Raw genomic sequence first — 27,352 nt, forward strand, 5'->3', positions numbered from 1 at the left:
CCTTTTCTATTCTGTTCTATATACCTTTATACAATTACTATCTACCTATTTATTTATTTAAACTTCAGACATGGCACATGTAAGATGATGACTTGTACTATAACAAGTAAACTAAAACGAGGGGCTTATTGTTGATTGAAATTTAGAGACTCGGTGGACGTAGAAAGAACGTTAAAAAAGGTTTTCAATTCACTTTAATGGTGGTTGGTGAGTTGATTTTTTCAGTGTTTTTTTCTGACATTAGAGTACTAAAGATGTTTGTTGCATTTTTTAGGTGCTTCTGGCACTGGTAGAACAACATTTGTCAACACGCTTTGTAACGACCGTGTGCTTACTCGAAAGGATAACGATAACCCTGAAGATGCACATAACGAAGAAGGCATTAAGATCAAGCCTGTTTCTGTCGGTAAGGGACACCTCTCATAAATCAAACATTATATTGGATACTTTATAACCCATACACTACAATTTTATTTTCCTTAACGTACAGAATTGGATGAAGATGGCGTTAGGTAATTAAAATGACTTCTTTTTTGATTCGAAAAAAAAAAGAAAGAAAATGCAAGGAGGAGGTTGTCTTTGAGGATATATTATGTGTAAACAATAACAGACAAATGGGCAAGCAAATAAGCGAGGGAGAAAATTTTGCTTTTTAGGAGTAGACCATGTTTATACATGAAATAACATACGCACATACAGACCCGCACACACAAACACATATATACATTCCCTCTCTCTTTAAGGGGGAGTAAAAGAAACAGAAACTAAGTAGTAAACATGTCATTTTTTATCTCTTTTAGAATTTCTCTGACTATTGTCGATACACCTGGTTTTGGTGATAATATTGATAATGAAGCATGGTAAGAAACAAGCTACCAACAAGAAATTTCATGAATGGATTTTGTACACCGCCATGTAATTTTTTATTAAATCATATTCTTTTTTTTCCTTGTCAGCTTCCATGAAATTGTCGCCTACTTAGAAAAGCAATATGATGATATTCTCGCTGAAGAATCTAGGATTAAACGTAACCCTCGTTTCCGTGATAACCGTGTTCATGCTCTTTTATACTTTATCTCGCCTACCGGTCATGCGTAAGTATTTGAAGCTGGTATGATTAAATTTTGTTGGGCTCGACAAAACAGACTTGCTAACCTCTATCGTTACAGTTTACGCGAAATTGATATTGAGCTGATGCGTCGATTAAGTCCTCGTGTCAATGTAATTCCAGTGATTGGTCGTGCAGACTCACTCACGCCACAAGAATTGAAAGACTTTAAGCAGAGAGTAACGTGTAGAAAATAGCAGCAAATCACTGGGCATCTAGTGTATATACTGACAAACCAACGGTATATATATTTACCTCATAGATCATGGAAGATATTGAGCATTACAATATTCCCATCTACAACTTTCCTTTTGATGTCGAGGAAGATGAAGAAGATACCATTGAAGAAAATAGTGAGCTAAGAGCTCTATTACCTTTTGCTATCATCGGTAGCGAAGAAGAAATTACGATCAATGGTCGTACAGTGCGCGGCCGCTCATACCCTTGGGGTGCAGTAGAAGTCGATAACCCAAAGCATTCTGACTTTGGTAGATTAAGATCGGCTTTACTAAGGTTAGTAGTTCGGCAGTGAACCATTTGTTCAAAAAGCTTTTACTTAATATTAATCAATGTTTCATTCTTTTTTTGACAGTTCTCACCTGCAAGATCTGAAGGAGATTACTCATGACTTCCTTTACGAAAACTATCGTACTGAGAAGCTTAGCCGCACTGTCAATGGAGGTGATCATGAAGATGCCTCACTCAATGCCGAGGATATGGCTACCCAAAGCGTACGATTGAAGGAAGAACAATTAAGGAAGGAAGAAGAAAAGGTGAAGAATTTTGAATTCTTTATACAAGTTTTGTTAACAAACAAAAAGGTTACTAAACATGATTTTTTCATTAACATTCAGCTTCGTGAAATCGAATTGAAGGTTCAACGTGAAATTCAAGAAAAGAGAGCTGAGCTTTTGAGTAAAGAAGAGGCCTTGCGTAACTTGGAAGCTAGATTGGCACAAGCACAACTGGCTGACTAGAATTGAGGGCTTAGACAGATCGTTGCATGTCAGGCATCAGAGGGGAGTATCGAAAAGAAGGACAAAGTCATATATCAATAACTTACACCAAACATCTTAATATTTGAACAGCTTTTATTACTTTTTTCGAGATCTCCGACAGAAAATTTATACATTAATTTACTTACTTTACCTTTATTCTATAATAAAATACTCGTTTATACATGGCAAGTGAAGCTACCTTTTGCTCAATTTCTGTCTTCAACTGTATAGGACGGTAAGAATTATTATGGAGGAATTATTACGAAGCAAAGCAAATTACATTTATACAAAGGCTTCTTTTCCGTGATAACTATACTGATAGAGTATATGAACTATGAGACCGATTTCAAGACAGATCATTGAAATGTGATAAATGTATATGCTACGAGTACGTGAAGAGGCACAAAGAAAAATAAATTAAGAAATGCTGTAATACTTACATATGAGGTGTAGTGCCAAAAGTTAGAGTTGAGCAGAATGACACATTTGACAGAAAAAGTAGTGTTACTGAGGGCTTTTGGCAGTCTTGTTCATTTCTTTATATTTCTTACCCAAAAGGAGACAAAGAGAATATACTAGAACCAATCAAGTTCAGGTTTTAGTCATAACTTGGCTTCCTTTGCTTAACACCCAATTAAGCAAATGGACAAAAAGTGTTAAGAGAGTCTGATTTCTTTTTTTCCAGTCTGAATAACTCACCTCTCAGATGGGAGCATTTCATTGGGCGATTTCAATTTTTATTTCCCAAAAAATAAAAAAAAGTTCAGATACTATTCTATTTGATATACTGTATCGATTGAGATCGAGCATTGTCGTTCTATATAACAGTTAAAGATGATGGTTTTCATGCCTCTTTGAATGATGCAATTTCAACCGCTCATATAAGTATTTAATACTTTATAAAACTTTTGACTTTCCTTTTCACGCTGAAAAGATGAAGCCAACATCACAAATAAAGAAGGTAATTCTTAACAGACTCTTTTCTCGTTCATTCCGACTAAATCCCATAGAGATAAATATGTACCTTTTTGTATCTGTTATCGCAGTAATTCACGAACTACTTCTTTCTGTTTCCACTATTTTATTTCGGCTTTTGTTTAACGCCTATTTATGCGGTTCTGACTTAGATGAGGAAATGGCGTAGAGGACTCTACATACGCAATATCAATGTTGCTACCCACATCTGATATCGTTTCAAATGAATTCTCAAACGATGCTTATAGACAAAGACTAAAATCAACATCGATCATAGCAAGCCAAGCAGCAGCTTCCGGTGAAGAAGAAAGAACAGTATACTGTAATTTTTGACAATTTGAAGCTGCAGCAAATGTTCCTTGCGCTTACGGTAATTCCATTCTTTTGAAGCAATTTATTATAACATAAATAGTTTGATCATACCGCAGAAATCCGTCTAATATCAAAGATCTGCGTGTGGAAAATATGGAGTACGCTCACATTTTTCAGTCATTATCACCTACATATAAGTAAAATATGACTGCCTCACATTTGCCACAATCAACATTTAGTTCCCTTTATGTAATAAATTTACGCCACAAACTGTAATTTCTACGAAAATACCCAGCACAATCAACGGTAGTCATTGGACGTACATAATTCCTTAATTTTAGTTTGAGGAATTGTATGATCATGCTACAGTACACTCTCTCTTTTTGATACTGTTGTAATACATAAACCCTGCCGATGTTGATGAAAAACATACTGGATATTAAAAAACAATTTCAATACTACTTACGCGCATGAAGAGAATTTGCTGTTAAATTGTGCAAACAGCAAGAGAGGAGGGGCTCGGATTGCTTGCAACCAAAAGCTTTAGTTTCGTTACAGGCCTGCAGTTGCTCTTCCTTTATAATATTACCAATCGCACTTTTTCACTGAGATTCAGCACAATAACTATAGTGCTTAGACTTTAGAAGATGGCTAAAATAAGCAATTGGTATATCCTGGACACTTTTATCGTGAGAATGTTTCCCAAAGAAATTATTGCTCAAAATGATTTCATAGCCTATTGAAGCGGATGACAGAAAGATACCTCTTAAAGGTTTTATTGTCTGTCTGCAAGGTATATTTAGTAGTAGCAGATCACCATAGTGTTCCCATCTCCACATTTTGTAACCCAACAAAAACCAATCATAGTTCGAAGGCTCACCGGAGATTGTCATGTGAAGAAAAAAATCCAGAGTTGAGGATATCAGAGGATAAAATGTTTTCCTTAAATGAGATTGGCCATTGCCCACGTTCCCTTTAACGATCACAGGGCATTTTTATATCATCTGTCAAAAGGATGATGCACAGCAATGCGGAAATTCAATGACGCATATATAAAAAGATCGAATGCCTCTTATCATCATTTAATAGTTTCATTTCAATTCCTTCCCTTCCGTTTTAACTGCTTACCTTTTATCTTCCAAATGCCATTTGTCAATGATCCTTGCACGCTAAATATTGGACAAGAGCAACCTTTTATCCATAAAATATCGCCTACCATCATGTATGAATCGGATCAAGATAACTCTGCTGGTGAAACTTTTAAATATCAAAAGGATTTACCAAAGCTGCCTATCCCAGATTTGAAGACTACACTAAACAACTATTTATCAGTTTTGAAACCATTACAGGTAGAGTATGCAAAAACATAACTTAATGCTTGATGCATACAGCAACTGAAACGGTTTGTCCATATGTCAGACATCCGAGGAGCACGAAAAGACCCGGTATGCTGCTCAACAGTTTTTAGATGAAGAAGGCCCTGAATTACAAACAGAATTGCACACTTATGCCACCGATAAATCCTCTTATATCGAAGAGTTTTGGTAATACAAAAGTCAACATCAGTTCACTGCATGTCTACTCATATGATTTGCAACATAGGTATGACTCGTATCTCCATTCTACAAATCCTGTTGTTTTGAATCTCAACCCTTTTTTCTTGCTGGAAGATGATCCAACACCACAACGCAGCAACCAGATTATTCGTGCTTCCTCTCTTATCTATTCCACCTTCATTTTCATCCAAGCGCTCCGCCGTAAAACACTTCCAGCCGATGTTGTCCATGGCACACCTCTCTGTATGTCCCAATTTGCGCGCTTATTCGGTACGGCACGCGTACCTACGACTCATAATGGGTGCTATATCCAAAATTCATTTAGTTCATCCCGACATATCGTCATCATGGCCTATTCTCAATTCTACTACTTTGATGTTTTTAATAACGATGGTGACATCTTGCTGACCGAAAAGGAAATAGTCGCCAATCTGCGAGTTATTTTAAAAGATGCTGCGAATACACCCGTCGAAGATAGAGCCAAACAAGCCATGGGTGTGCTTACCACTGAGAATCGTATCAATTGGGCCAAAATAAGGCAACAAGAATTGTTACGAGAAGAGAGTAATGCGGAGGCTTTGAAAATTGTAGATACTGCCTTGTTTGTGGTGTGTTTGGATGACGCTGATCCCACAGATACGAATACATTATGCACGAATATGTTGTGCGGTACTTATCGATTGGAGAATGGCGTTCAAGTAGGCACTTGTACCAACCGCTGGTACGATAAACTACAGGTAAGCAGAAAAAAGTAGAAAGAAGAGGGCTTTTTATGTCGTAACCTTGCTGCCACGTTGTTGACACATAACTGTCTTTTGTTTAGATCATTGTGTGTAAAAACGGCAGCGCTGGAATCAACTTTGAACACACAGGTAAAGTAAAGGATAAAAAATGACATAGAGTAATTCATGTTGTAAGGTTTTGCTAACACATGCGCATATGTAAATATTTTCTTCTTTTATTAGGCGTGGACGGACACACTGTTCTGAGATATGCTTCTGATGTATATACAGAAACTATACTTCGGTTTGCCAACACTATCAATAGTCAAACACAATCCATGTTTCACTCAGCCCATACAAAAACGGTTCCTCAACATTTGAACTATGCTCAGGTATACAAGACAATGCAACAAAGACATGATACCAACCCACGCAAAATTGAATGGGTCTTGTCCGATGCGATACAATCCGGCATTCGATTTGCCGAAAGTCGACTGAGTGATCTAATTTTACAAAGTGAGGTGAAAGTATTAGAATTCAACAAGTATGGTAAATATTTCATCACCGGTATGAAAATGAGCCCAGACGCTTTTGTTCAGGTGAGTTGTATATAGAGGCTTACAAAAATAAAATGTACGTGATTTAAGTCAACTGGAATTAAACTGTATCTAAATACTGTAGATGGCGTTTCAAGCGGCTTACTACGGTTTATACGGCAAATGTGATATGACATACGAACCCGCTATGACGAAAACTTACTTACATGGTCGTACGGAAGCTATCCATAGCGTGTCTGAGGCATCTTCCGAGTTTGTTAAACTCTACCATTCATCATCAGTGACTGTTGCTGACAAGCTTCAAGCCCTTAGGAACAGTCTTCGCCAGCATACACAACGTACAAAAGATTGTTCTCGAGGTCTAGGTCAAGACCGCCATCTATATGCGCTTGAATGTGTTTGGAATAGGCTCTACAAAGGAGGGGAAAATAGTGAAGTTCAAAAGCGACAAAAGCCTTTGTTATTTACAGATCCGGGTTGGGCATTATTAAACCACACTGTGTTAAGTACATCAAATTGTGGCAACCCTGCTTTGAAGTTGTTCGGTTTCGGACCTACCGTTTCAGATGGATTTGGTATTGGTTATATTATTAAGGAAGATGGCATTGCTGTAAGTGTTATCACTAAGGATGCTGATGTACGCAAACACCTATGCTAATATCATACTCTGTCAGTTTTGTGCATCTTCAAAACATAGGCAAACACAAAGATTTTTGAACAATTTAGAAGCTTACTTGATAGATATACAAACCTTGTTACTGAAAGAGAAGTACCCTACAAATCTATCTTATCGTCTAGCATCATTACATGAAGAGGATGAAGCGGAAGCATACGAAAAAAGTGAAAAAGCGTCTACAGATGGTTACAATTACTACGATAATGGTGAGAATAATCGCATCCTACCGACAAAGAAGAAACCGAGTCCACAACAATCTCCAACAAATAGCTATAAGGAAAGGAAAGTAGGTAGACGCTTAACATTACAAGGAATTAACATTTGATTTGAACACCAAGATACCATTTTTGATAAACTATATGTATACCACCTCATTCATTAATTAACGTTAATAAGAAATTATACTATTCGCATCATGTTATGAAATTTGGTTGACCTTTTTTTATTTATATGACGGTTGCTTCCAACCAAATGGAAAATGAATAAATATTACATTAATTAACTCAAACTATATCTCACTTTTTATTGTGGAATAAGAGGTGCATCGAGACACTGGGCTTTGTTCCTCTGATTACTTTTATGCCGTTTCAGTGCATCCAACCTGGAAAATGTCTTTTTACATCCGCCACATTTGTAAGGTTTATCTCCTCCATGAATTTTGCTATGTCTTTTCAAATCATGATTTCGACTAAAGGCTACCTTACACACCTGACATACGAACGGTCGATCATCGGTGTGAGTTCTAGAGTGACTCTTTAGGTTATAAAGTCGGGCAAATGTTTTACCGCAATTAGGAAATAGACAAGGATAAAATGTTTGCGGTTGATTATTAATGATGGTAGTGACAGGTGTCGAAGAAGCATATATATTCATGGCATCAGATTGGGTATTGGCTAGTAAGGCAGCGGTATCGGCGGATCGTTTTCGTCTTCTACCCATAGTAGCTGTTGTTATTGTTGAAGAAGAGTTAACAGGTGAAAGTGAATAAGTAGAGGAGGTATCATGTTGTTGTTGTTGGATAGTGGAAGTAACAGCAGTATTATTGCTAATAGAGGAGGGCGAGGATGGCGAAGTAGTAGTATTAGAGTTATTAGAATGAGGTTGGATATGCGGTATCATAAAAGGGCTTTGGTGCTGTTGTAAAACTGCTGAAGTAGCTGCATTGTCTACGCCATCTGCGGATGCCGTCGCTCCAGTATTATTAGAGGTATTGATGGCATTATTTGTCGCCGGTGGTGATAAGGAAGGATGTTTTTGTTGTTGCTGTTGTAACTGCTGTTGAAGTTGTTGTTGCAGAAACTGAGGGAACAATAATAATGTAGCTGGGTCAGAATAATTGATGAACGATGATTGTTGATTACTAGGGCTGTTAGCAGAAGAAGTAGTATTGGCTGCCGTATTGGAATGAGGAAGGGTGGTTGCAGAAGTAGCAGTAGAAGGCTGCTGCGCGGAAGTTGAGGAACTAGGGGCAGCGGATGCTGAAGGTACATTTTGATTAGAAGAAGCTGTGGCTGCCGCCGCCGCCGCCGCTGCAGTTGCTGATTGTAATGAAGACAATAACGCTTGAGATATCAATGTCTCCAAAGCTACTTGATCTCCTTCTTTGATTTTTTCAGTGATCTTTGAGGCTATTGTCAGCCAATCAGTCAAATCTGACAAAGGATTCTGACTAGTATTATTGGAATTCTGATGTTGATTGCCGAAACTATTCGCTAGCCCTCCAGCCGGTGTGCTGGATGCAGCAACGGATGTCGGCGATGTTGATGCAGGACCTGCTGCTGCTGCTTTTGAAACCATTGGAGTAGATGTTATTGTCCCTTTACTACCATTACTACTGTTTTTACTATCCTCCAGGTGGCATCCGTCTTTTCCCTCTTTGATTTTACTCTGTAATAATTCTTGGTCTACGTATTTGGGCGCTAATGTGTTATCCCATCTTTGCTTCAATTGTTTTCCTTTTCTACCCGGTATGATAGCAGCAATTTCTTTCCAGCGGCCATAACCGAACTTTTTGATACCAGCCAATAATAGTTCGTCCTCCTCACGTGTCCATGCTCCTCTTTTCTGTGGCTGTTGCGTAGATTGACCATTCATACCATGAACGGCATTCATTGCACTCGCAGTATTTATCAAAGGTGAAGATGTAACGCTACTTGTCGTATCTAGACTGGGCGAGCTTGTTGTCATGAGTGATGTTGCAGTTTGGTCAAATGCACTGCTATTGGACGACTCTAGTATAGTAGTACTACTGGTTGTTACGTTTTTATCAGATGTTGTCTGTTGCTGAGCTAAACCTAGTAACTGAAGAGCCGTAGCTGCTGCTGCCTGATCAAATTCATTTGTCGCTATCGTTTTATCTGTTACATTATCTTTACTTTCTTCTTCCATTGTAGGCTGCTCTTGTTGTTGTTGTTGTGATTGATGCAACTGGAACAGTAATTGTTCTGGAGCATGATCTACTATTGAAAAGCAGAAGAGTAAGTACAAGTGGTAGAATTCAACGGTGATAAGAAAAGTTTTACCATTATTAGCATTGTTGTCAGTAGTAGTGCTTGATGTTGAATTTAATACAGCTGCTACAGCTTCCATCAAATCCATGCCAGTATTCGTCTTTCGTAAAAAGGCTTCCGTTAAAGCTGCTGCATCTTGACTAAGGTTGGGTAACGGTGCGACGGCGGGCGCCTTTTCTTGCTTTATACTAACGTTGCTCTTGTTATTGCTACTGCTACTACTTTTCCTTCGCCGTTGTTGGTGTTGTTGTTGCTGGTGTGGTTGCTGTTGCTGTTGCTGTTGCCGTTGTGTTTCTTGCGATTGCTGTAATGACGGTTGTGGTGAAAGCGATGACAGTGGCAGTGATGGAGAGGGAGGTAACTCTTGTTGTAATAAGATACTCTTCTGCTTATCCGAAGAGGATTTGAACATATGAACACGAGCCATTGTTACTAATTATGTAGGAATTATTCGGTTTTTCAATACTGAATTTGGTGATAATGTTATCGATGAATGATGGATATATAACTGCAATTGCAAAAAGTGGGATTACTGAGTTGAATTGAATATTGTTACTTCTGTTGTATATAAATATATAAGCCCTCTTTCTAGCTCAACAGATAATCTCAATTGACAGTTTGAGAAGCTGTACGTGCGTTTATGTAGAAAAAAAAAGAAATTAAAAAAAAGAAGGGGAACAAGAAAAGATATGTGTATGTGTGTGAGTTACAGACTGTGAAAAAAAAAAAAAATTGCAGTCGCTGATTTCTATTTGCTGCTGAAACGCCGGCTTTCAACCAATCAAAACGACACTTTTTCGATCAAAGCTTGAAAGGTGAAATTGGCATTTGTGCTTCAAAGCAAGCTGAATGAAAGTCGTATTTAGAAGAATATCTCCCGCGATATACTTTACTATGCTGGCCAAGTAATTTGTCATTTTATAACACGTTATATGGTCAGATAAGTCGAGAATCAAAAGTAAAACTCTTAGATATCGACTATAGTCAAAATGCCGGAATATTAAATATCCTTTATGCAATTTTTTTACTTTTGAGAAATAGGATTAAAATAATTGCATGCAAAATTAGGTACAATATAATTTGAAGGGAAAATACCATGCTTTCCATTCAAAATACCTTCCCACCAGCCACTATCATCTTTTTTTGTGACAATAATAACATCTCCTTCGTGTAGATCTAATTCTTCAGCATTCACTGCTTCAAAATCATACAATGCCACTACTGTCTCTTGTAATTGATGCTCGGTCATATCCGTTCCTACTGCGGCTCCTTCTTGCAATGAATCCGTCAAATAAGTCAAGCCATCATTATCATTTTGTTGTAACTGGTTTGTTATATATTCGATATAGTTGGCAGGCACAAGGCCAACTTCAGCACCTCGCTGTGCCTTAATCCATCCCGATCCATCATCAGGTTCGACTACAGTTAGTATATCACCAGCTGTCAAGTTTAATTCATCGGCATTTTGTGCCAGATAGTCGTAGATAGACTGTATTTCGGTTGGTGTAGTAGTTATTGCCGTAGCATCACTCGAACTGACGGCAGGCTCTGTCACTATGTTTGCTGTCGCGGTTAAAGGCGATGAAGGATGTAAGTGGTCGTTGCTGCTGTCAACTGCAATGTTTATATTTGAAGAGATAGCGGGCACGGGGGAGCGTATAGAACCACTTGTACTCGATGCTCGACTTCTATTTCCACTGCCTGCTGCGAGTGCTAATGATTGAGGAGGTTGAGGGTTGATTTGACCTCTCTTTTTACTACAGTTGGGAACAACTTTCATTTCACATTTTGTATGGCAATTAAAACCGCAAGCTTTTTTGAATCATTAGCATGTTAGACATGATGAAAGGGTAGCATTTCGTTAATGACTTGAAACTATCCCTTACCTTTGCATGTCAGTCCTTTAGAAAGGCCCCATAAGGTAGATTTACAATAGTCACAATTAGTTGGAATTGTAAAGGAAGTTATTGTAAAGTCATGCGGTGCAGCGTTGAGCCCCTCATCTAACAGGAAATACTGTTTAGTATTTACACATTACGTTTACTACCTGATTCATTATATTACGCTACGAATTTACCTCCTATACTTTGCACAATCAACTCAACTTCACTTTGCACTCTTACTCTTTGCGTTGTCAGTAGTGTAATATTTCTCTTTAGATCCAATAACTTTTCATAATAAGTATCGTATTCAGAAGAATACTTGTCTTGTATCGAGTCTAAATTGCTTTCAAACTTTTGTAATTGAGTAGCCTTTTTAGAAAGATTACTGTCCAGCGCTTCCATATGTCTATGATCTTTTAATAATTTGTTGGTCAAGAAAATAGAAGCTGTATCATTGGTGACTAAATTAGTGTCCTGTTATTAAAAATTAGCTTAGTTACATGTGGAGATACTGAAGAGGGTACGAGTTCCCTCAATTGTTCATTTCTCTCTTACCACACATACTCTGTCAATAATAGTTTCTGCTGCATTAGCACCGCCATTCCAAGGGATGAATTGGAAAGTGACATTAGCAGCACGATCCTGCACATCCACGCGGTTTCCGACTGAGCGAGTAAAAATGCTGGCATCCACTGCAGGGTTGATTTCCTCTACCACTTTCAATGATTCATCATGGGTATGTTGGACTCCAGTCAATAAACTGTTCTCCAGATTTAAATAGTGTGTTAAAATAGATTTTAAAGACATGATACGTGATTCATCAGAAGCTTCGAGTTGCTATTGACAAATTGAATACCGAATGAGTGATCCAATTTAACATTTTCCTGTACTGTTGAATATTTCGTTGCCTGTTCTTAACCTACATCGGCTAATATAGGGATATCCTCGTCAAAATACTTCGATCTTTCGGCATTGGCGATGTTAACAGCCAATAAATACAAGTTCTTGTTCATTCAAGAGGAAAGGAATTATTACTGGAATCCTCAGCGCAGGAGAACAGTGGTGCTAAAAATTACCTTCTTATTATAACAGTCTAAAGTAGCCGCGTCTATTTGCCGTTGCAACTATCGAATAATACAATGATAAGCATTCACTGTTGGCTCCATCATGACTTCATCGGTCATTAAGTTACTTTTTCACTGTCTCCTCCTCGAGCCTTCTTGGCTTTCAAATTCTCAATCTCCAGGCAAGCTTCATCATAAGCTTGTTTTGCTCTATCTTTTTCAGCATAAGTCTTGTCTCTTTCACTCTTTAACCGTTGGTAAAAGGCTGCGTGTTTTCTTCTACATTCTTCTTTTCGGACAGCAGTTTCTCTTAATGCTTCCACAATCATGTCATTTATATCCTCAGCTAATCGAAATCGAATTTTTGCAATGTGACCCGTTTGCTTCAACAAATGGTTCCATGCTTGAAGTGTGGTGCTTTTGGAGATGTATGCGATAAAGAGTGCGAATAAGCAACCTATAAAGATTCCACTGTGTGCTGGCAAACGCCCTGCAAAAGTAGGCTTACCTTTGATCTTCTTTTTTGACAGGCTGTTGTTGCTGTGAAGGGTCCGCGCCAGTCAAAAAATGCTTGACACTGGTATTGTGTTGTGATTTATATTTCTTTGATAATTGTTCCAACTTTTGTGCATATTCTCGTTCGATATTGCTTCTTTCTTTTAGAAAGCTGCGAAATTGATGGAGAGATTCAATACCGTCCCCAACATATTTGACAATAAGCGGGATCTGGTCCTGCAATATAGCCAATGCCCATCCAAACCAACCACCATGTGCCCGCAGTTAGTATCATTGAACTATTATATGAACTTTCTTTCGTGGCCAAAGCTTTTCTAATGGGAAGCGTTACCTTTAAATCAGTGCCAAATGTCATTGACGAACTGTTTATTTACAAAAATAAGCTTAAAAAGGCAAGAAACTGTTATATCAATTCCTGCTGTAATGTACTACACTTTTGCTCCGTCCGAAGAATTGAATCTCCTCTTTTCATCGTGTCCGTGCGACGGAAAAGGAACTGTTTGTCAAATTCCAGCTCTCAGTGCGTTTTCCCAAGCATCACATAATGCATTGAACCCCCTTGTTTCTAACAATAGCAACACTGTTGCCCTTGATAAGGTTAGTACAAGCCACTTGATGCCATGGATATAACGGAAGCAAAAAAAAACTGTTCTTTATTAAAACTCAAATTGACAAGGTAGGAAGCCATGATAGAGATACGGTTGCAATATGCATTATGAATTAGTTCTCTGCAAGTTAGCATATACATAAACTATACATTGTGATTGGTTGCAGAATAGCAGAGGTATCGTTTTGTAAAAGAATCAGAGCACGCGCCGTGAAATCTCCACACTATTAAGTATCTCTCACTTACCATTTTTCCTTATAGCCTGCCAAACTTTAATGCTCTCGTTAATCATGACACGTTTCATATAAGAAACCGCAACTATTGCTGTTTGAAACAGCCTTGCTGCATGAAGAGTTTTTGAGATGAGAATATATACATATCGGTTCTTTATTTGTACATTTAAGAGGGTAGTTAAATAATGAGTAGATGGTCAGAAATGAAGGTAAATGGTGGTATATGGATGATGTTAAGAGGAAAAAAGTGGATGGGCGACTACAATATTGCAGTATGAAAATGCTGCTGAAAGGATGAAAAGGGATGGTGTTATGCTTTAGAGATGTGTCCTAATTTTTTTTTTTTTTTGCGATGTGAAGAGAAGGGATTTACGATGATTGGTCAACAATATCTGACTGAACGCGTTTGTAGAACTTCATGAAATTGCTTTGCATTTGCTTCAATAAACTTGTACGGATTGTGGAAATATGCTCGCTCAAAAAATCTTGGGATAATTCAGGAACGAAAGCATCAGCATCCATATCTTGGGCCTTAGTCATGACTCTATCTGAGGAATGTGATGGCGATGATATAAAACTCAATAAATGTCTCTTGGCACGAGCAGCCCAGGAAGCATCATTGTCAGCAGCGGCCAAATCAGACTTCACTTTTTCGGCAAGTTGATATTTATCAATTTGTTCAATCAAGTTCTTGGCGACGACACCGTTGAAGGAGGACAAGAAGTTCAAGGTTCGTCCATCATGATCACCGTCGAGTATTCTGGGGTCCCAAATGGAGTTCCAAACCAATGTGATAGAGGGTTCAACAGCGCTGTAGACTTGAGCATTCATCTTTTGAATATGTTTGCCAATGATAGCGGGCATTTTGATCAATTGCTTATCTATCAACAACAGTAGAGTAAGCATATGTTCTTTGCTTAGGATCACGCTTTTTCAATTTATTAGAAACTTGTGATGTGTACCTGATAAAGATTGAATTCCCAGATGCTCCGCTTGGCTGGCTAACAAAGTGTTGACAGAACTTTTAGGAGCATGGATCAGGTTTAATAATAAATCTTCGCTCTCAATGCTTAAAGCAGTGTCCACGAGGTTTTCGTAGTAATCAACAATATTGTTGTAAATTTCATATTCTTGATCTAATCTGTCATCATTCTCAGCACTTCTATAGCTAATGATTTCTAAAGAGCGAGGACGTTTTTCGTATTGCTCCAAACCATTCAAGTTAGCGTCAATAGGCAGTGCTGTTGTCATGGTGACGCTGATGAGAGTTGTGAAAAGAGTGGCTGAGATAGTTGTTTGAAGCAAACGCATTTTCGTTCGAAAGAATAACTGAAATAGAGGGTAGATAACGATGAAGATTCTGTTCATCAGAAAAAAAGAACGTCCCTTATATACTAATTTTTTTTTTTGGTTTTTTTTTTGGTTTTTTGTTAGCAATCATAGACAGAAAAATTTTTTTTTTTACATTTTGATTAGAAATGCGTGTTATTCAGCATAGATGGTAATCCTTACCTCAAGGATGTTTGCCCCCTAAAAAAAGAAAAATTGACCTTTAGAGGCTGGCCGAAAATATCAACTGAAACATACTCATTTTTTCCCCTTTTCTGGTTAAAACTTCTATCTATTTTTCGGCTTGGTTTCAATAAATAATAAAGTTTTATCCAGTTTTTCCACGCGGTTTGTCTTGTGTCTACGTTGTAATGTTTTTATGGTTCATATTTTTGCGGGGAAAAGGTTCTTCATCTGTTTCTGTATGTTTGTTGCATTTATGTATGTATGTATGTGCGTATTGCGTGGCATTAGTAATGTTATGAGTTTGACATTTAAAGCCCTTTTACCGGTTCCTCATTTGATAACAGAAACATATAACAAAGTTGTTGCTTATTCCTGGATAGAAAACATTCCAAATGAAAGTATCAAGCAACTATAATCTTAAACACTGAATCCACGGTTCAGATGGTTTTTTTTTTTTCTTTTTTAATTTCGCATGCTCTTTGCTTGTCTGAAGCATTTGCACATGGCCTTAAAGAAAAAGCCGAGTCATTGCAGGCGGCAAAATTTTCTAGGACTTTGAAAATTTTTTTTAAAGCTTGAGCCCTAAAAACGTTTAAAAAAAAAGAAAAACAGGTGTCGAGCCATATGGTGATTTTAGAAAATAAAAATATATTGCAAGCAAACAAAGGATTTCGTAACATTGAAGCACATGCCCGTGATTACCGAGTTTGTGGTTTATTGACATTGGAGTGAGAAAAGAAATAGAGATAGAGTATGTCACTCGATTCAATAGGGACTACTTTGGCAAGCTTATGGAACTGAAATAGATTCAAAACAGTGCGTAGTGTACCTCTCTGGTACCAAATATTGTCGAATACTTTTTCGCTTCTTCATAATCATTGTATAATAGAAATATCACGACACACACAAAATCAAAGCGTGTAATTTCTTCGACTTTCTGGGGATATCTGTTGTATCTTCTAGAAGTAAAATTTTATTGTTTGCCAATGGCAAACCTGGATAGTCGACCCGTCGAAAGAGTAAAAGTTATTTAATATCTATTTGAATTACTTTGTAGCCTCTACTTTTTTTTTTCTTTTACTTACCATCTTTCCCTACAGTCCACAGCGTTCCGCCGTACCACACGTTTCTTATCATCCAGTGCCATTGCTAATTCTTGTATAACTGACGGCCTAAATGGCGACAGATTAGCCGGTTTGCCTTTTGCTGCTATTTCACAAAGACAAAGCAAGGCTGAAATGCGAATATCCACAGCAGTCTCCAGCTGAGTCAGTCTGAGAAGCGCATGAATAAGCGATCCCAAATGTTGCACGACCAGATCCTGTGCCTCTGGGACAATCTGCTGTGCTACCTTCATTGTTGCTCGTATTAGGTTGTTGTCGTGCGATGATAAAGCATCAATGATCGGTAGCATCAACTGTTGACACATGCAAATATTTTAGTTTTTCTTTGAAATTTCCAAATCTGGTTAAACGAACACACAAAAATAACCGTTTACCTTTGCACTTTCATTGATCGCGAACTGATTAGGAATATTTTGTAAAATGTAAACTATGGCTAAAAGGTAATTATTTTTCAATTCTGCAAAACATGTGACATTTTGGCGCGAGAGGACACGACAAACAATATTATTTGTTAGTAATCTTTTTTTGTTTGCGTAAACGTTTTTATAAAAAAAAAAAAATGTTTGTTGCTATTTTTACCTGGTTTACGGATATCAACAGCTTCAGCGCCGTTCATTAATTTTCTGAAGCAATAATTATAGACTCTTTGTTTGAACAAAATCTATAGTTTTCAATAATAATTAGATCAAGAGTTACCATATAAACGAAAAGGCAAATTTTCTGACATGTTGAAGGAAGATCAACTTCTCAACATGGACGGCTGCAAAAATATACTTACAGAAACAGTCGCGTGAGAGGCTTTATTTAGAACGAGTTCATCCTGCTTTAACAAGATGTTAAAACTCTCCGCCGCTTCAGTGCCTAGATCTACGCAACCGCATTGTTTGATCACATCATCTAATAGCTCGAACCCGTGTTTATGTGCTCTAACGACAAGAGACTTGATAATCTAAAGAGACGGAAAAAAGTCAGTCCGTTGTATTGGTTACCTCTTCTTTCGGATTCACTCATTCCACTTACCCAGATCAATAGAAGAAAGGCAGTTTTTCTATCTTCTAGCCGAGTGGAGGCAGCAAGTGCTGCTGATAGATGTTCTGAAATGCATCTCTGAATACAATTGAGGATGTCATCTAGCATGTACCAAAAAAGGCAACAAAGAAAAAAATTCTATTTAGATTTTCGAGCGCACAGAGCAACAAGAATTTCTCGTCATTACCATTTATCCATTTGTTAATAATAGAAGCAGCCAATTTGACCAGTGCCAGTCGTTTAGCGCATGATGTTGTTTGTAAGGCTGTTTGTATCAGCCCTTGAAGAAAATTGGGCATATCGCTGAGCGGTAAGTGAACCTATTTCGTTTTTTTAATTTTAGTTCATACTCTCTTTTTTTGTTTCCTTGGCAAAACACAACATGTATTTACATTTTTGCAACAATTTCCCACTATAGCAGTGAACAATAATGTGATATCGACTGCTGTTATATCCTATAAATATCGATAAGCAACCATGATGCTTCACTTACGTGTTGTTTCAGAAACTTACTTGAAACGGTTTAAAGGACACAGAGGACGTGCCTTTGTTCATATGCGCGCCGTATTTACTGAGATCTCCTTGTACAAAACATTTGTAACTGTCATCAACAGCTACTTGTTGTTCACTAGACAGCATACAAATGACAAGTTGTAGAAAAAAACGATCGAACTCTCTATACCAAAAAAGAAAAAGGTGTTACCTTGACGAGGAGAGTCGTGTTGTAATAGCTGTCATCATAGCAAAGACTTCGACCAAAAAGTCGTCCAAATACCAGGTGCCAGAGCCCATAGAGGATTGGATACATTTTGAAAAGAGAGTTGGCACTATTGTCTTTTGTCCAATGAGTGAAATTTCGCAGTCCTTGGAGGCACCTTTGTAAGTGTGTAGCATAGCAGAAGCAATATCGTGTACATAAGCTATGTTTTGATGGCCTTGAGAATGATTGTGTGGTAAAAAGCAGAGATGAGAAAAACGTTCATTCACTATTCTTCCCGTCTCATTGAGTAGTTTAGTAATCATACCTATTGTTTCGCAAGCATAATTCAACTTATCTAACAAGGTAGGAACAATGATTTTAAAGACGGCAGGATGAGCCCCCAAAGTTCGGACTGCATTCAAAGCAAATTGATATGTATCTGTCGTATTATAATTATGTTCTGCTTTTAACTGTTCTAACAAAATAGGGAAAGTACGCTGACTGAGATCTTCAGGGTATAATTTGGCAATGATGCCGAAGGTAGATAATGCAAGCTGTCTACATAATGTTTGAGGCAAATTAGCATTGGTTCATCAGAAGAATAAGAGACTATATAATGGGTTCTTCAATAGCTTACCTAAGTTTCTCGTCTTCACCCGTAAGTTGCTGTGTAAGGAGATCAATAACCACATGAACCTATATTTTTACACAGTTCAGTTTCTAGCGATCGCCTTTTTCCTAGAATTAGTATTTGATCAAAAAATGGTACCTCTTCTCCTTTCAGAAATTGCTTCATCAAAACCATTTCGTGTATGCCTTTGAGACTTGCCTGACGTAAAGCGACGTCAGTTGAGTTCGTATCCGTGAGAGACAATAAATACATCTGTAAGATTTGCTGTTTGTACATAAGAAAAGGCGTTTGAAAATCACGATCTAGTGGCAAAGGTTCCTGTAAGTCACTACTACCCTTTACTGTGCACTCCCTTCCCCTTCCCTTTATTCTCTGTAGTCCGTTACCATATCCAACATCTTCCACTGAACCATATAACTTTTTACTTCCTATCAACAGTTCTGTCATAATATCCAATACTGATTTACGTCGAAGAACGGACGAATGCACATCGTACTGCTGTAAAATGATTGGCAAAGCTACATGTGTCACCGAAGTGCATGCCGGATCAGAGGCTGAGGCTGCTGATCTCAGTATATAGGCCGCTGACCTCGCTTTCTTCGACTCTGGTTCTTTTAGTTCTTCGACGCATTTTGTCAGTAGGGTATCAATGGCTTTTTCAACTGGATCCCGAATATTGGCGATCGTGATACCCGTACCCAACGTTGCCACCACATTATGTATGGTCTCAAGTGCTGCGTTCACCATGGCAGGATCTACTTCTCCGTACACTTCTTTCATTAAAGCGTCAAATAGATTCAGCGCGTGGGGCAAAATAGCATGTGCGCCGTATGCAGGAGCACATAAGCTGATGGTTTCCATTGCATCTTTCTTTGCACTCCCTTCTGTCGTTAATAGCTTCTCAATGAGCAAAGGGGTAGCGTAATACGCAAAATAGGGTGTCGCTGCTAAACATCGTCGTAGGCTATCTTTGAGATCTTCTGTTGATACGCCAAACGGGTTCGAGTGTCGATTATTGTTGCTGCTGGGATGCGGCTGAAAGCTTATAGGGAAATAACAAAAGACAACGTCGAACAAGTCTTCAATGTGACGTGAGATATCGAATCGATCAATGATAGCCCGTACTAATTCGAATGCAACCATTAAATTGCGAGGGTCCTTCTCCCCGTCCATGCAATTGATGAAACCACTAATAAAACTGATTTTTGCGCGTTGTGTTTCTAACAGAATTATAGAGAGAGGGAAGAAGACAATGGTATGTCAACATGCTGGTTGAAATTATTGCCGAACAACTAATTTTGGTTTACCCCTCGCATAATCTTCCAAAACTTTAGCAAGAATGATCAAAATTTTGTATCTACTCTGTTGTGGCAATTTCTTCACTTTGATAGTAAATAACCTAATGTGAGGAGGGAGTTTTCAGCCATCTTAACATTCTTGGGTGAAAGTTTCTAATCGTTATTACGTACAAATTACATATTTGTATAGCAACGGACCCAGTGATGCTGTCTGAATGCATTATTATGGACAAAATATCGATAAATCGAGGAATAAGTGTTGGATCATTGAGACGTTCGCCGACAAACTGGATAATGGCGCTATCTAAATTTAGTTACATATCAGTAAGTATTCGCATCAAGTGCAAAGCAAAAAAACAAAAAGGCATTGAAAGGTTACTCGTCGAAGCATTAAGAGTCGCCTGGCTTGGACCTAGACATTGCGCTAAAAGTTCAATACCTTGGTATTTTTTAAATTTCAATAAAAAAAGGGGGCAGGTCGTCAGTTTCAAGCATATTTGACAGCTTATTCCTTAAAAAATCACAAGTACATTTTGTTCTACTCATAGCGTCTCCTTTTTCCCAAAAATTGGCCAAGAGGTGCAGCATATCATTGATTCCTGTTGATGTTTTGTTTAGATCTGGCAACGGATAAAAAGAAAAGAAGAAAAAAAAAAAAAAAAAAAAAGAAAAAAGTATTTGGAATGGCACATCAGTCCTTCCGTTTAATGGTACGATCAGAGTTATGGTAATTTACATAACAAGACATAAGCCAGAAATGAAGGTTCGACTCCTGATTTTTCAGAAGAAAACCAGTCGGTTAATAATTGCGATATATCCATAAATTATTCCGTATCGTATCTTTATGAAATGATCCAAAGAGTATATTGTGGTATAAAAGAGGAAGACAGAAGAAAAAATTAAAGACAAAAAACCTTAAAAAAATCTGATAACCAAAGTACCTGCCTTTTCAGCCTCCTGTAATCACTTCCAAGAGATTTTTATCAGATTTTTTTCGTGACTTATATAACTGTAGACAACGCGTTCCCCCGCTTTGACTGATCGATAAGGAGATTGTACTACCTTTGAAGAAATGGTGATCTGTATGGTGCAATATCTTACTTGTTCAGGGGTATAATTACGAAAGGTCAGGACCAGAATATAAGGCATGTTTAAGTTCAATTACTCGTTTCCTACAGAAATTGTCAAGTATCATTTTCGTGCTTTTACTGAAAATACTACAGACGGGAGCGGTGTATAAATGTATTTTACCAATGAACAAGTAGTACTCCACTCCGCTGTAGCGAAGCAAGCAGAGAATTTTCTGCTAGGTCCGCGCCTTTTTTTTTTTTTTTTTTTTTGGTTGTTGTGGATTTCTGGGATCAAAAAAAGCCGTTCTTACCAACGTTTACAGTAAACAACGTAGGTTTCTAAATGGAAAAAGAACCGAATTTATGCCGTGCTTATTCTTTTATGTCATACTACTCATTGTTCTGGAAGCATTCCATTTTATGTTTGAGAATAGTATTTGATGACTAAAAACCGATAGTTGCATGAGTTCAAAACACGTTTGACAAGGATCCTTTTTCGCCATATGCTTCAAGATTAGAGATTATAATTATGATATGCGTATTTCACTTTATCATTTCACTACTTTAGCCATTGCTGCTGTTGCATTGAGGCTTTAAGCCTAGACATGATGATTTTTTCTAGTGGTTCAACATAAAAATCCAATTTCAGACTTGGAAAGTCAAATTAGCTGTGCTACAAGCAGCTGCAATGACTTTAACCAAATAAAGTTATCGATGCCACGTAAGTCGTTTCTTTGACTGAAACTTATTATTAGAAATTGTTTACGTGTTCTACGTTCATGTTGCTAGGATACTTTGCAAGGAGGAAACCACTTGTAAAAGATACATTTCGAAGAACTTGTACTATACTTCCGGTAGAACTGAAGTCGTACATGTTATTCTTCAGCGACGCGTTATTCGGTTACAATATTTGTCTTGAAAGTAGAATTCAACATAGAAAACCAGCCCTATCTTTTGATTGTCGACGCTATGATTTTTTCATATTTTTGCAACTTTCATTTGAAGTGTTCTCTATCGTCCGCATTTTGAAGATTGTTGATGAAGAGTTAATAAAAGCCCATTGGATTTCATGGTTGGTATACATTATATCGTATACAGAAATGATACACTGTTTTCGAGCAACTTATATTATTGGGAAGTGTTCGTATATCTTCCTATTTTTTTGTTTGCATCCTATAACTATGCCGGGCAAAAGATATATATAGAACATCATCAAAGGCAAACTTACCCTCATGATAAACACCGTAAAATGAGCACTTCTTTTCTTGGGTTTAACAGCTTTTCAACGTGCTAAACCGATATCCTATCGGTATTTGTTTCCTATACTGAATTAGTGATGACATAAATGCAATGACTGTTTTAATTTAATAGATACATCAGGCCCTTTTATGTATATTTTCAGCAAATAAAACGCACATCGCTTTAGAGTATCAGAAACTCGAATGACTCCTTTTTCTCAATGTTATATCTCAACAAACAATTTGAGAGGCATTATAGCTCTTCCGAATTAATACACTTATATATCATTATTATTTACATACTGCCTTCAGTGTCTGATAGTATAATATAAAAAATAAAATGCTTAAAATCCAGCTATGTCAGTAACAGTAGCAACATTAATTTGATTCTTCGGATGAAAAAATACTTGGTTTTATTGATGCGCTTTAAATAAAGATACACGTTTACTCTTGTTGACGATATCACAACCATTGGGTTGATTTTGATGTTCTACTTTATTTGATATATTTTTAATCTTTTGTACGGATCATAAAATGCAGGTTTTGTTCCAACCAGCATTGAGTTATGGTCTACTCCATGACTGTTATTATTGCTGTTGTCAATATCATACTGTATGTATTTTCTTTTTTGTTTTCGGTTACAGGGTTATGTGATTTTATCGTGGCCTTTTCTCGCTATTTTAGTCCCAATTGCGTCAATTTATCTTGTATCTCTAAATTCCTTAATTGAAATTCTAGTTGTTCTCGTTATTACAGAAAATTACTGCAATTCATTTTGAGATTAATCTTTCTACGTCAATGAAAAGTGTATCGAAAACTTCCTTGCTTATGAATCAAGAAGTAGATCAAAAGCATCAAAGTGCTGTAATCAATTTAATGGTCTTCCCATAACGTACATACGAAATCTGACAACGGTATACCTGGAGCCTTGAATGTTGCTTTTCATTTTTCCTACTAGGGTTTATCCTAGCCACCTATCTGAGCTATTTCCTCAGTTGTCATTAATGCTAAAACAAGTATATAGGCTCTGCACTCAATATAGTTTATAATAATCGGTGCTTGATGGAGAGACCACATCAGCGATTTTGATGCGGCTTGACCATTTCACCGAAAGTGCAATCTTTTAACACCATAGATATCCATGCATTTTGAAGCAAGAATTATTCTCAAAGGTTTCGATTGCTTTATTAAAGAGTTGCCATCTTAGGCTATATAATTACTTTCTCGCATTTTCTACACCATCAACAACCAACAGAAGTACAATAATTTCATGTACTTAAGCCAAAGGCGGTAAAGACTCCTGTTTATATTCTTCAGGAATTCGCTCCAGTACTTTTACTTTGTCACCAACACGTATTTTTCCCGAAGTCAGTGGGATGACATCGCAACAAAACTGCCCTTGGTTGGGCTCATCAACGAATTGCCGCCTTAATTTTAAATAGTCAGTGGGTCCTTTGCCATCCCATGTGTCTTTCACACCAGTATCCTGATCAATGCCCGGAACTTTTTTTGCCATGAAAAGATCAAGTATGGATGAGTTATTCACCCCCTAAGTATCAATATATGGTACAAAAGGATTACCTGTACACCGTGCAATTGGTCGAACGATGTAAACTGTTACTTCTCCAACCCTAATGAACAAGCCAGCAACATTATATTCTTTTGTATATATACTGCCGGAAATTGTCACCTATAGGCCTTACTTTGCAACCAGCCATTGATCTTCCTCCCAAGCAACGGTTCCTGAAATAGTGATATTATTCCTAAACCGATTCATAGGGATAGTATGCCCCTTACTAATACCCGTTTCCTTTAATCCACGATTCACATCCTTTAAACTACTAGAAAACCCAAATGAAATAGGTGACCAGTCTGCAAAGGCTGACTGAGGACCATTAAGCTTTGGATGAGCCGGACGATAATAGACACCGTTTTTTGGATCATCCAGCGTAACCAAGCGAACGGGTCTCACAGGTTCATCCACGTTCACAGGATCATCTGGATTATGACTATTTTCCAAATCATGCTGCCTATGATTGCTAATGAACTGCGTAATCCATACAGCTGCTTCATCGCCCATATCGTAAACTGTTAACTTATCTTTCCATAATTTGACAACCCTTTTGTCTAAATCTTTAATTTCGGGTTTCAAAGGTAAAGTAAAACTTTTTTGTCCATCGGCTGTTAAAGTCAGTGTATTTTGCTGTTCGTCAATGAGCGGCTTAAGCAACGTCAGAGATGCAAATTTCCTGTATTTATTTGATAAGTATTTGTTATAAGAGGGTATTAAAGGTGGTTGTAAACCAGCTTTAAATTATTGTTCACCTCTGAGTAACAAAGTGATTGGTGTCTTCATAAACAATCATAAACCGACGATCATATTTCAGACCCAAATTGTCAACTTCGCACTCTTGCAATTGTATATAATGACAAGACTTTATAGGATAGATAAGAATGCTCTCAACCGTAGGAGTATCTGCTGTAGACATTTACAGGGTGTGCTATTTACGAAAAGGTATTTGTTTTGTCGGTGTATCCGTTGAACTGCCACCGCAAAGGCGCGATGGAAAACGGATAAAATGGAAAATTGTTTAAAACAGAGAATAATGGTGGCTGTGTCAAGGGGGGAGGAAATTATCTAAGCGCTCTCAAAATGGCTATGAAGGTTGGACCTATTTCCATTTCATTCACCTTAGAGAATAGAATATGACAGCGTTTCCCATTGTTTTACTATGAAACAATAAGAAATAATAAACAATTGGCGCATTGTGTATCTTGGTAATGGACAATGGACAATAGGTTATTGTTGCCTTTACCGTCTTCATTAACGGATATGTTTCTCAGAATCATTCGATTTTTTCAATTTCAAGCGGAAAGTCAAACGATTCAGTAAAATGATTATTGTTGTTTAATAAATGATGGGGATGTGGTGTGATTTGCAGACACAAAAACGCTAATTGTTAACAAATTCGGACTCACTCACAGAAAAGCTCCAGCTTTTTTCACTGACAGCTGTCATTATCTTTGCTGTATCTCAAATTCCTAAAAATTTTTAAATATGAATCTACATTGTCGTTGGCCCTTTTTTTTTCTTTTTTACCTCATCTTATCTTTTTCGACGCTCTTAATTCAGATAGGACGCGATGGATACCATATTGTACTACGCGGATAATTATGTGTTTGACAAGCTTTATGCCAAAATCTGGCCTTCATGCACAAAAGTAGTAGCTGACACAGTTATCTCTGCTTGGCCTCGCGATGATATCTGGCGTATCAATCTTTCAATTTACATGATCACCTGTTTCTTCGGTTGGACTCTTTACTTGACAGCTGCCACTTTATCGTATTTCTTTGTATTTGATCATGACTACATGAAGCATCCCAAATTCTTGAAGGGCCAAGTGCGTATGGAAATTCAATGTGCACTAGGTGCTATCCCATGGATGACACGTATGTATCACTCGCAATTAGTAATAAAGTGATTTGACATGAATGGACAGTATATGACTAATTATAATCGACTTTCTTACAGTCTTCACTCTTCCTTTGTTCGTTGGTGAAATCAAGGGCAAGTCAATGTTATATGACGGCGTACCTCAAACAACCTATGACTGGCTCTATCTTATTTTATCTGTCCCTTCTTTCCTATTCTTCACTGACTGCGGTATCTATTGGTTCCATCGCTGGATGCATCATCCCAAGGTTTACAAATACCTTCACAAACTCCACCACAAGTGGGTCATTCCTACTCCCTATGCTTCTCATGCTTTCAATCCCGTCGATGGTTTCTTACAATCCCTCCCTTATCATTTGTATGCTTATATGATCCCCATTCACAAGTACTTGTACATGGGCATGTTTGTTTTCGTTAACTTCTGGACTGTTATGATTCATGATGGTAAGATCTATACGCGCAATTGCAACTCGTGATGATATCGTGTTATACATATACTAACTACCGTTCATTGTTTGATTGTAGGCGCATTCATTTCTCATTCTACAGTTATCAGCACAAGTGCTCATCATTTTGTCCATCACTTATACTTCAACTACAATTACGGTCAATACTTCACATTCTGGGATAAACTTGGTAGCTCTCACCGTCAACCTACTGAGGAGCAATATGACAAATCCCTTCGCGATGATGTTAAGGTTATGGCCCGTCAAGCTCATGATGCTGAAGAAATTGAAAATGAAACCCTTGGTATTAAGCCCAAGTCCAACTAAAGATAGCTTGAAATAATGGCACGACATCTTTTCAAATTACCGAAAAAACAAACTACAATTGTGGATAATCATATCTACAGTCAAATATCGACTGTTTACAACTTGCATTGTGATTTTTTTAGATGAATGACTACAACATCCCATTCTCTTCTTCCCTCTGCTAGTTTATGTATATTTCCCTATTTTAAGTATTTTATTTATAGATCACTCCTTTCTTGCATCCTAATTCTTATACAATTTATATATTTTGTTCGCTTTCCATTGTTTATTACTCAAAACTGATATTTCGTAACACATTCCATCTATCGTCTCAACTAGCATTATTAATCAAGTATAGTAAATAAATACTTTTTTTCCCTGCATTGTTCATAATTCAGTTTCAGATAGAAACCTGCTTATCTGTTATCTGATTGTTAAAATATTACGCCGCAGGAAAATTACGTATTCATAAAACGCCATCTTCCGGATGGATAGACAGCAGTAGAAGAAGTATTGAAATATAAATTTGAGCTATCTGAAAGGTTCCCGGCTTATATAGCGTTTTCCGCCTATTTTTACCGGACAGTGCATTAAAAATCGGGCCGAAAATGAAATTTATCACGTGGACATACTTTTTTCTACTTTACTTAAAGAAAAAAAATATTTTCAAGTTCTTCCTCAATGGTCTAGTGGCTAGGATCCGTCGCTCTCACCGACGTGGCCGGGGTTCAATTCCCCGTTGGGGAACTTTTTGTCTTGGTATATTTTGGGTGCGTGTAACATTACTCGCATTTATTTAGCCAATCAGTAGGAAGGTTTTTTCC

At 37.5% G+C, this 27,352-nt stretch overlaps 9 protein-coding genes and 1 non-coding gene across 10 annotated transcripts; 4 read left to right on the forward strand and 6 right to left on the reverse strand.

Annotated features, from left to right (window-relative positions):
- Nucleotides 1-70: 70 nt before the first annotated feature.
- BDF20DRAFT_915258 (Septin-domain-containing protein) lies at nucleotides 71-2,085 on the forward strand (the record flags this gene model as incomplete). Its single annotated transcript, XM_053084289.1, has 10 exons — nucleotides 71-79; nucleotides 147-207; nucleotides 275-406; nucleotides 491-512; nucleotides 801-860; nucleotides 957-1,094; nucleotides 1,170-1,287; nucleotides 1,371-1,621; nucleotides 1,701-1,881; nucleotides 1,963-2,085. 10 exons carry the CDS (start codon nucleotides 71-73, stop codon nucleotides 2,083-2,085), a joined length of 1,095 nt encoding a protein of 364 aa, XP_052933201.1.
- A 2,397-nt stretch (nucleotides 2,086-4,482) lies between these two features.
- BDF20DRAFT_884469 (acyltransferase ChoActase/COT/CPT) lies at nucleotides 4,483-7,383 on the forward strand. Its single transcript, XM_053081868.1, has 7 exons — nucleotides 4,483-4,742; nucleotides 4,813-4,937; nucleotides 4,996-5,686; nucleotides 5,773-5,821; nucleotides 5,915-6,270; nucleotides 6,353-6,838; nucleotides 6,903-7,383. The coding sequence occupies exons 1-7, from the start codon at nucleotides 4,536-4,538 to the stop codon at nucleotides 7,227-7,229; spliced, it is 2,241 nt and encodes a 746-aa protein (XP_052933202.1). The 5' UTR covers nucleotides 4,483-4,535; the 3' UTR covers nucleotides 7,230-7,383.
- Nucleotides 7,384-10,150, reverse strand: BDF20DRAFT_884478 (uncharacterized protein). The gene is made up of 2 exons (XM_053081869.1): nucleotides 9,427-10,150; nucleotides 7,384-9,363 (listed from the first exon to the last, which is right to left on the reverse strand). The coding sequence occupies exons 1-2, from the start codon at nucleotides 9,839-9,841 to the stop codon at nucleotides 7,427-7,429; spliced, it is 2,352 nt and encodes a 783-aa protein (XP_052933203.1). The 5' UTR covers nucleotides 9,842-10,150; the 3' UTR covers nucleotides 7,384-7,426.
- On the reverse strand, nucleotides 9,973-12,257 carry BDF20DRAFT_679063 (uncharacterized protein). The gene is made up of 7 exons (XM_053076017.1): nucleotides 12,206-12,257; nucleotides 11,862-12,134; nucleotides 11,492-11,771; nucleotides 11,301-11,417; nucleotides 10,531-11,226; nucleotides 10,125-10,441; nucleotides 9,973-10,040 (listed from the first exon to the last, which is right to left on the reverse strand). Exons 2-6 carry the CDS (start codon nucleotides 12,102-12,104, stop codon nucleotides 10,188-10,190), a joined length of 1,590 nt encoding a protein of 529 aa, XP_052933204.1. The 5' UTR covers nucleotides 12,105-12,134; nucleotides 12,206-12,257; the 3' UTR covers nucleotides 9,973-10,040; nucleotides 10,125-10,187.
- BDF20DRAFT_679072 (uncharacterized protein) lies at nucleotides 12,145-13,371 on the reverse strand. Its single transcript, XM_053076018.1, has 5 exons — nucleotides 13,209-13,371; nucleotides 12,870-13,093; nucleotides 12,490-12,778; nucleotides 12,374-12,421; nucleotides 12,145-12,301 (listed from the first exon to the last, which is right to left on the reverse strand). The coding sequence occupies exons 1-5, from the start codon at nucleotides 13,230-13,232 to the stop codon at nucleotides 12,212-12,214; spliced, it is 675 nt and encodes a 224-aa protein (XP_052933205.1). The 5' UTR covers nucleotides 13,233-13,371; the 3' UTR covers nucleotides 12,145-12,211.
- A 715-nt stretch (nucleotides 13,372-14,086) lies between these two features.
- BDF20DRAFT_825570 (uncharacterized protein) lies at nucleotides 14,087-14,968 on the reverse strand (the record flags this gene model as incomplete). The annotated part of the gene is made up of 2 exons (XM_053077987.1): nucleotides 14,087-14,598; nucleotides 14,680-14,968. The coding sequence occupies 2 exons, from the start codon at nucleotides 14,966-14,968 to the stop codon at nucleotides 14,087-14,089; spliced, it is 801 nt and encodes a 266-aa protein (XP_052933206.1).
- Nucleotides 14,969-15,845: 877 nt separating this feature from the next.
- On the reverse strand, nucleotides 15,846-20,956 carry BDF20DRAFT_884492 (RNAPII transcription regulator C-terminal-domain-containing protein). The gene is made up of 19 exons (XM_053081870.1): nucleotides 20,751-20,956; nucleotides 20,545-20,634; nucleotides 20,394-20,453; nucleotides 20,186-20,318; nucleotides 20,024-20,115; nucleotides 19,103-19,936; nucleotides 18,855-19,018; nucleotides 18,723-18,781; nucleotides 18,411-18,643; nucleotides 18,089-18,320; nucleotides 17,899-18,013; nucleotides 17,778-17,840; nucleotides 17,573-17,705; nucleotides 17,377-17,486; nucleotides 17,135-17,305; nucleotides 16,936-17,017; nucleotides 16,731-16,813; nucleotides 16,318-16,649; nucleotides 15,846-16,227 (listed from the first exon to the last, which is right to left on the reverse strand). Exons 1-19 carry the CDS (start codon nucleotides 20,833-20,835, stop codon nucleotides 16,206-16,208), a joined length of 3,093 nt encoding a protein of 1,030 aa, XP_052933207.1. The 5' UTR covers nucleotides 20,836-20,956; the 3' UTR covers nucleotides 15,846-16,205.
- A 2,642-nt stretch (nucleotides 20,957-23,598) lies between these two features.
- BDF20DRAFT_907228 (MOSC N-terminal beta barrel domain-containing protein) lies at nucleotides 23,599-24,811 on the reverse strand (the record flags this gene model as incomplete). The annotated part of the gene is made up of 4 exons (XM_053083353.1): nucleotides 23,599-23,825; nucleotides 23,904-23,953; nucleotides 24,026-24,571; nucleotides 24,648-24,811. 4 exons carry the CDS (start codon nucleotides 24,809-24,811, stop codon nucleotides 23,599-23,601), a joined length of 987 nt encoding a protein of 328 aa, XP_052933208.1.
- Nucleotides 24,812-25,315: 504 nt separating this feature from the next.
- Nucleotides 25,316-27,015, forward strand: BDF20DRAFT_978499 (uncharacterized protein). The gene is made up of 3 exons (XM_053085099.1): nucleotides 25,316-25,772; nucleotides 25,855-26,220; nucleotides 26,302-27,015. The coding sequence occupies exons 1-3, from the start codon at nucleotides 25,466-25,468 to the stop codon at nucleotides 26,547-26,549; spliced, it is 921 nt and encodes a 306-aa protein (XP_052933209.1). The 5' UTR covers nucleotides 25,316-25,465; the 3' UTR covers nucleotides 26,550-27,015.
- Nucleotides 27,016-27,203: 188 nt separating this feature from the next.
- BDF20DRAFT_t129 lies at nucleotides 27,204-27,275 on the forward strand. The gene has a single exon. It is a non-coding gene; the product is annotated as a tRNA-Glu (tRNA).
- The last annotated feature ends 77 nt before the right edge of the window (nucleotides 27,276-27,352 follow it).

This window comes from Mycotypha africana, assembly GCF_025528875.1.
Source record: "Mycotypha africana strain NRRL 2978 chromosome Unknown BDF20scaffold_9, whole genome shotgun sequence".
Classification (NCBI taxonomy): Eukaryota; Fungi; Mucoromycota; class Mucoromycetes; order Mucorales; family Mycotyphaceae; genus Mycotypha; species Mycotypha africana.

Bases quoted from the DNA above. Each gene is read 5' to 3' on its own strand.
- BDF20DRAFT_884478 (XM_053081869.1), bottom strand. From the start codon at position 9,841: ATGGCTCGTGTTCATATGTTCAAATCCTCTTCGGATAAGCAGAAGAGT. The intron at 9,364-9,426 runs GTAAAACTTTTC...GCTTTTCAATAG, and splicing joins TGACAACAATGCTAATAATG to TAGATCATGCTCCAGAACAA.
- BDF20DRAFT_679063 (XM_053076017.1), bottom strand. From the start codon at position 12,104: ATGTCTTTAAAATCTATTTTAACACACTATTTAAATCTGGAGAACAGT. The intron at 11,418-11,491 runs GTAAATTCGTAG...ATTTCCTGTTAG, and splicing joins GATTGTGCAAAGTATAGGAG to ATGAGGGGCTCAACGCTGCA. The intron at 11,227-11,300 runs GTAAGGGATAGT...GATTCAAAAAAG, and splicing joins TAAAGGACTGACATGCAAAG to CTTGCGGTTTTAATTGCCAT.
- BDF20DRAFT_978499 (XM_053085099.1), top strand. From the start codon at position 25,466: ATGGATACCATATTGTACTACGCGGATAATTATGTGTTTGACAAGCTT. The intron at 25,773-25,854 runs GTATGTATCACT...ACTTTCTTACAG, and splicing joins TGCTATCCCATGGATGACAC to TCTTCACTCTTCCTTTGTTC. The intron at 26,221-26,301 runs GTAAGATCTATA...GTTTGATTGTAG, and splicing joins GACTGTTATGATTCATGATG to GCGCATTCATTTCTCATTCT.
- BDF20DRAFT_679072 (XM_053076018.1), bottom strand. From the start codon at position 13,232: ATGACATTTGGCACTGATTTAAAG. The intron at 13,094-13,208 runs GTAACGCTTCCC...GCTATATTGCAG, and splicing joins CATTTGGCACTGATTTAAAG to GACCAGATCCCGCTTATTGT. The intron at 12,422-12,489 runs GTAACTTAATGA...ATTATTCGATAG, and splicing joins GAGGAGGAGACAGTGAAAAA to TTGCAACGGCAAATAGACGC.
- BDF20DRAFT_884469 (XM_053081868.1), top strand. From the start codon at position 4,536: ATGCCATTTGTCAATGATCCTTGCACGCTAAATATTGGACAAGAGCAA. The intron at 5,687-5,772 runs GTAAGCAGAAAA...TCTTTTGTTTAG, and splicing joins GCTGGTACGATAAACTACAG to ATCATTGTGTGTAAAAACGG. The intron at 6,271-6,352 runs GTGAGTTGTATA...TAAATACTGTAG, and splicing joins GCCCAGACGCTTTTGTTCAG to ATGGCGTTTCAAGCGGCTTA.
- BDF20DRAFT_884492 (XM_053081870.1), bottom strand. From the start codon at position 20,835: ATGGATATATCGCAATTATTAACCGACTGGTTTTCTTCTGAAAAATCA. The intron at 19,937-20,023 runs GTAAACCAAAAT...TAATTCTGTTAG, and splicing joins TTTGGAAGATTATGCGAGGG to AAACACAACGCGCAAAAATC. The intron at 16,228-16,317 runs GTAAGTAAAAGA...TCGACTATCCAG, and splicing joins GTGGACTGTAGGGAAAGATG to GTTTGCCATTGGCAAACAAT.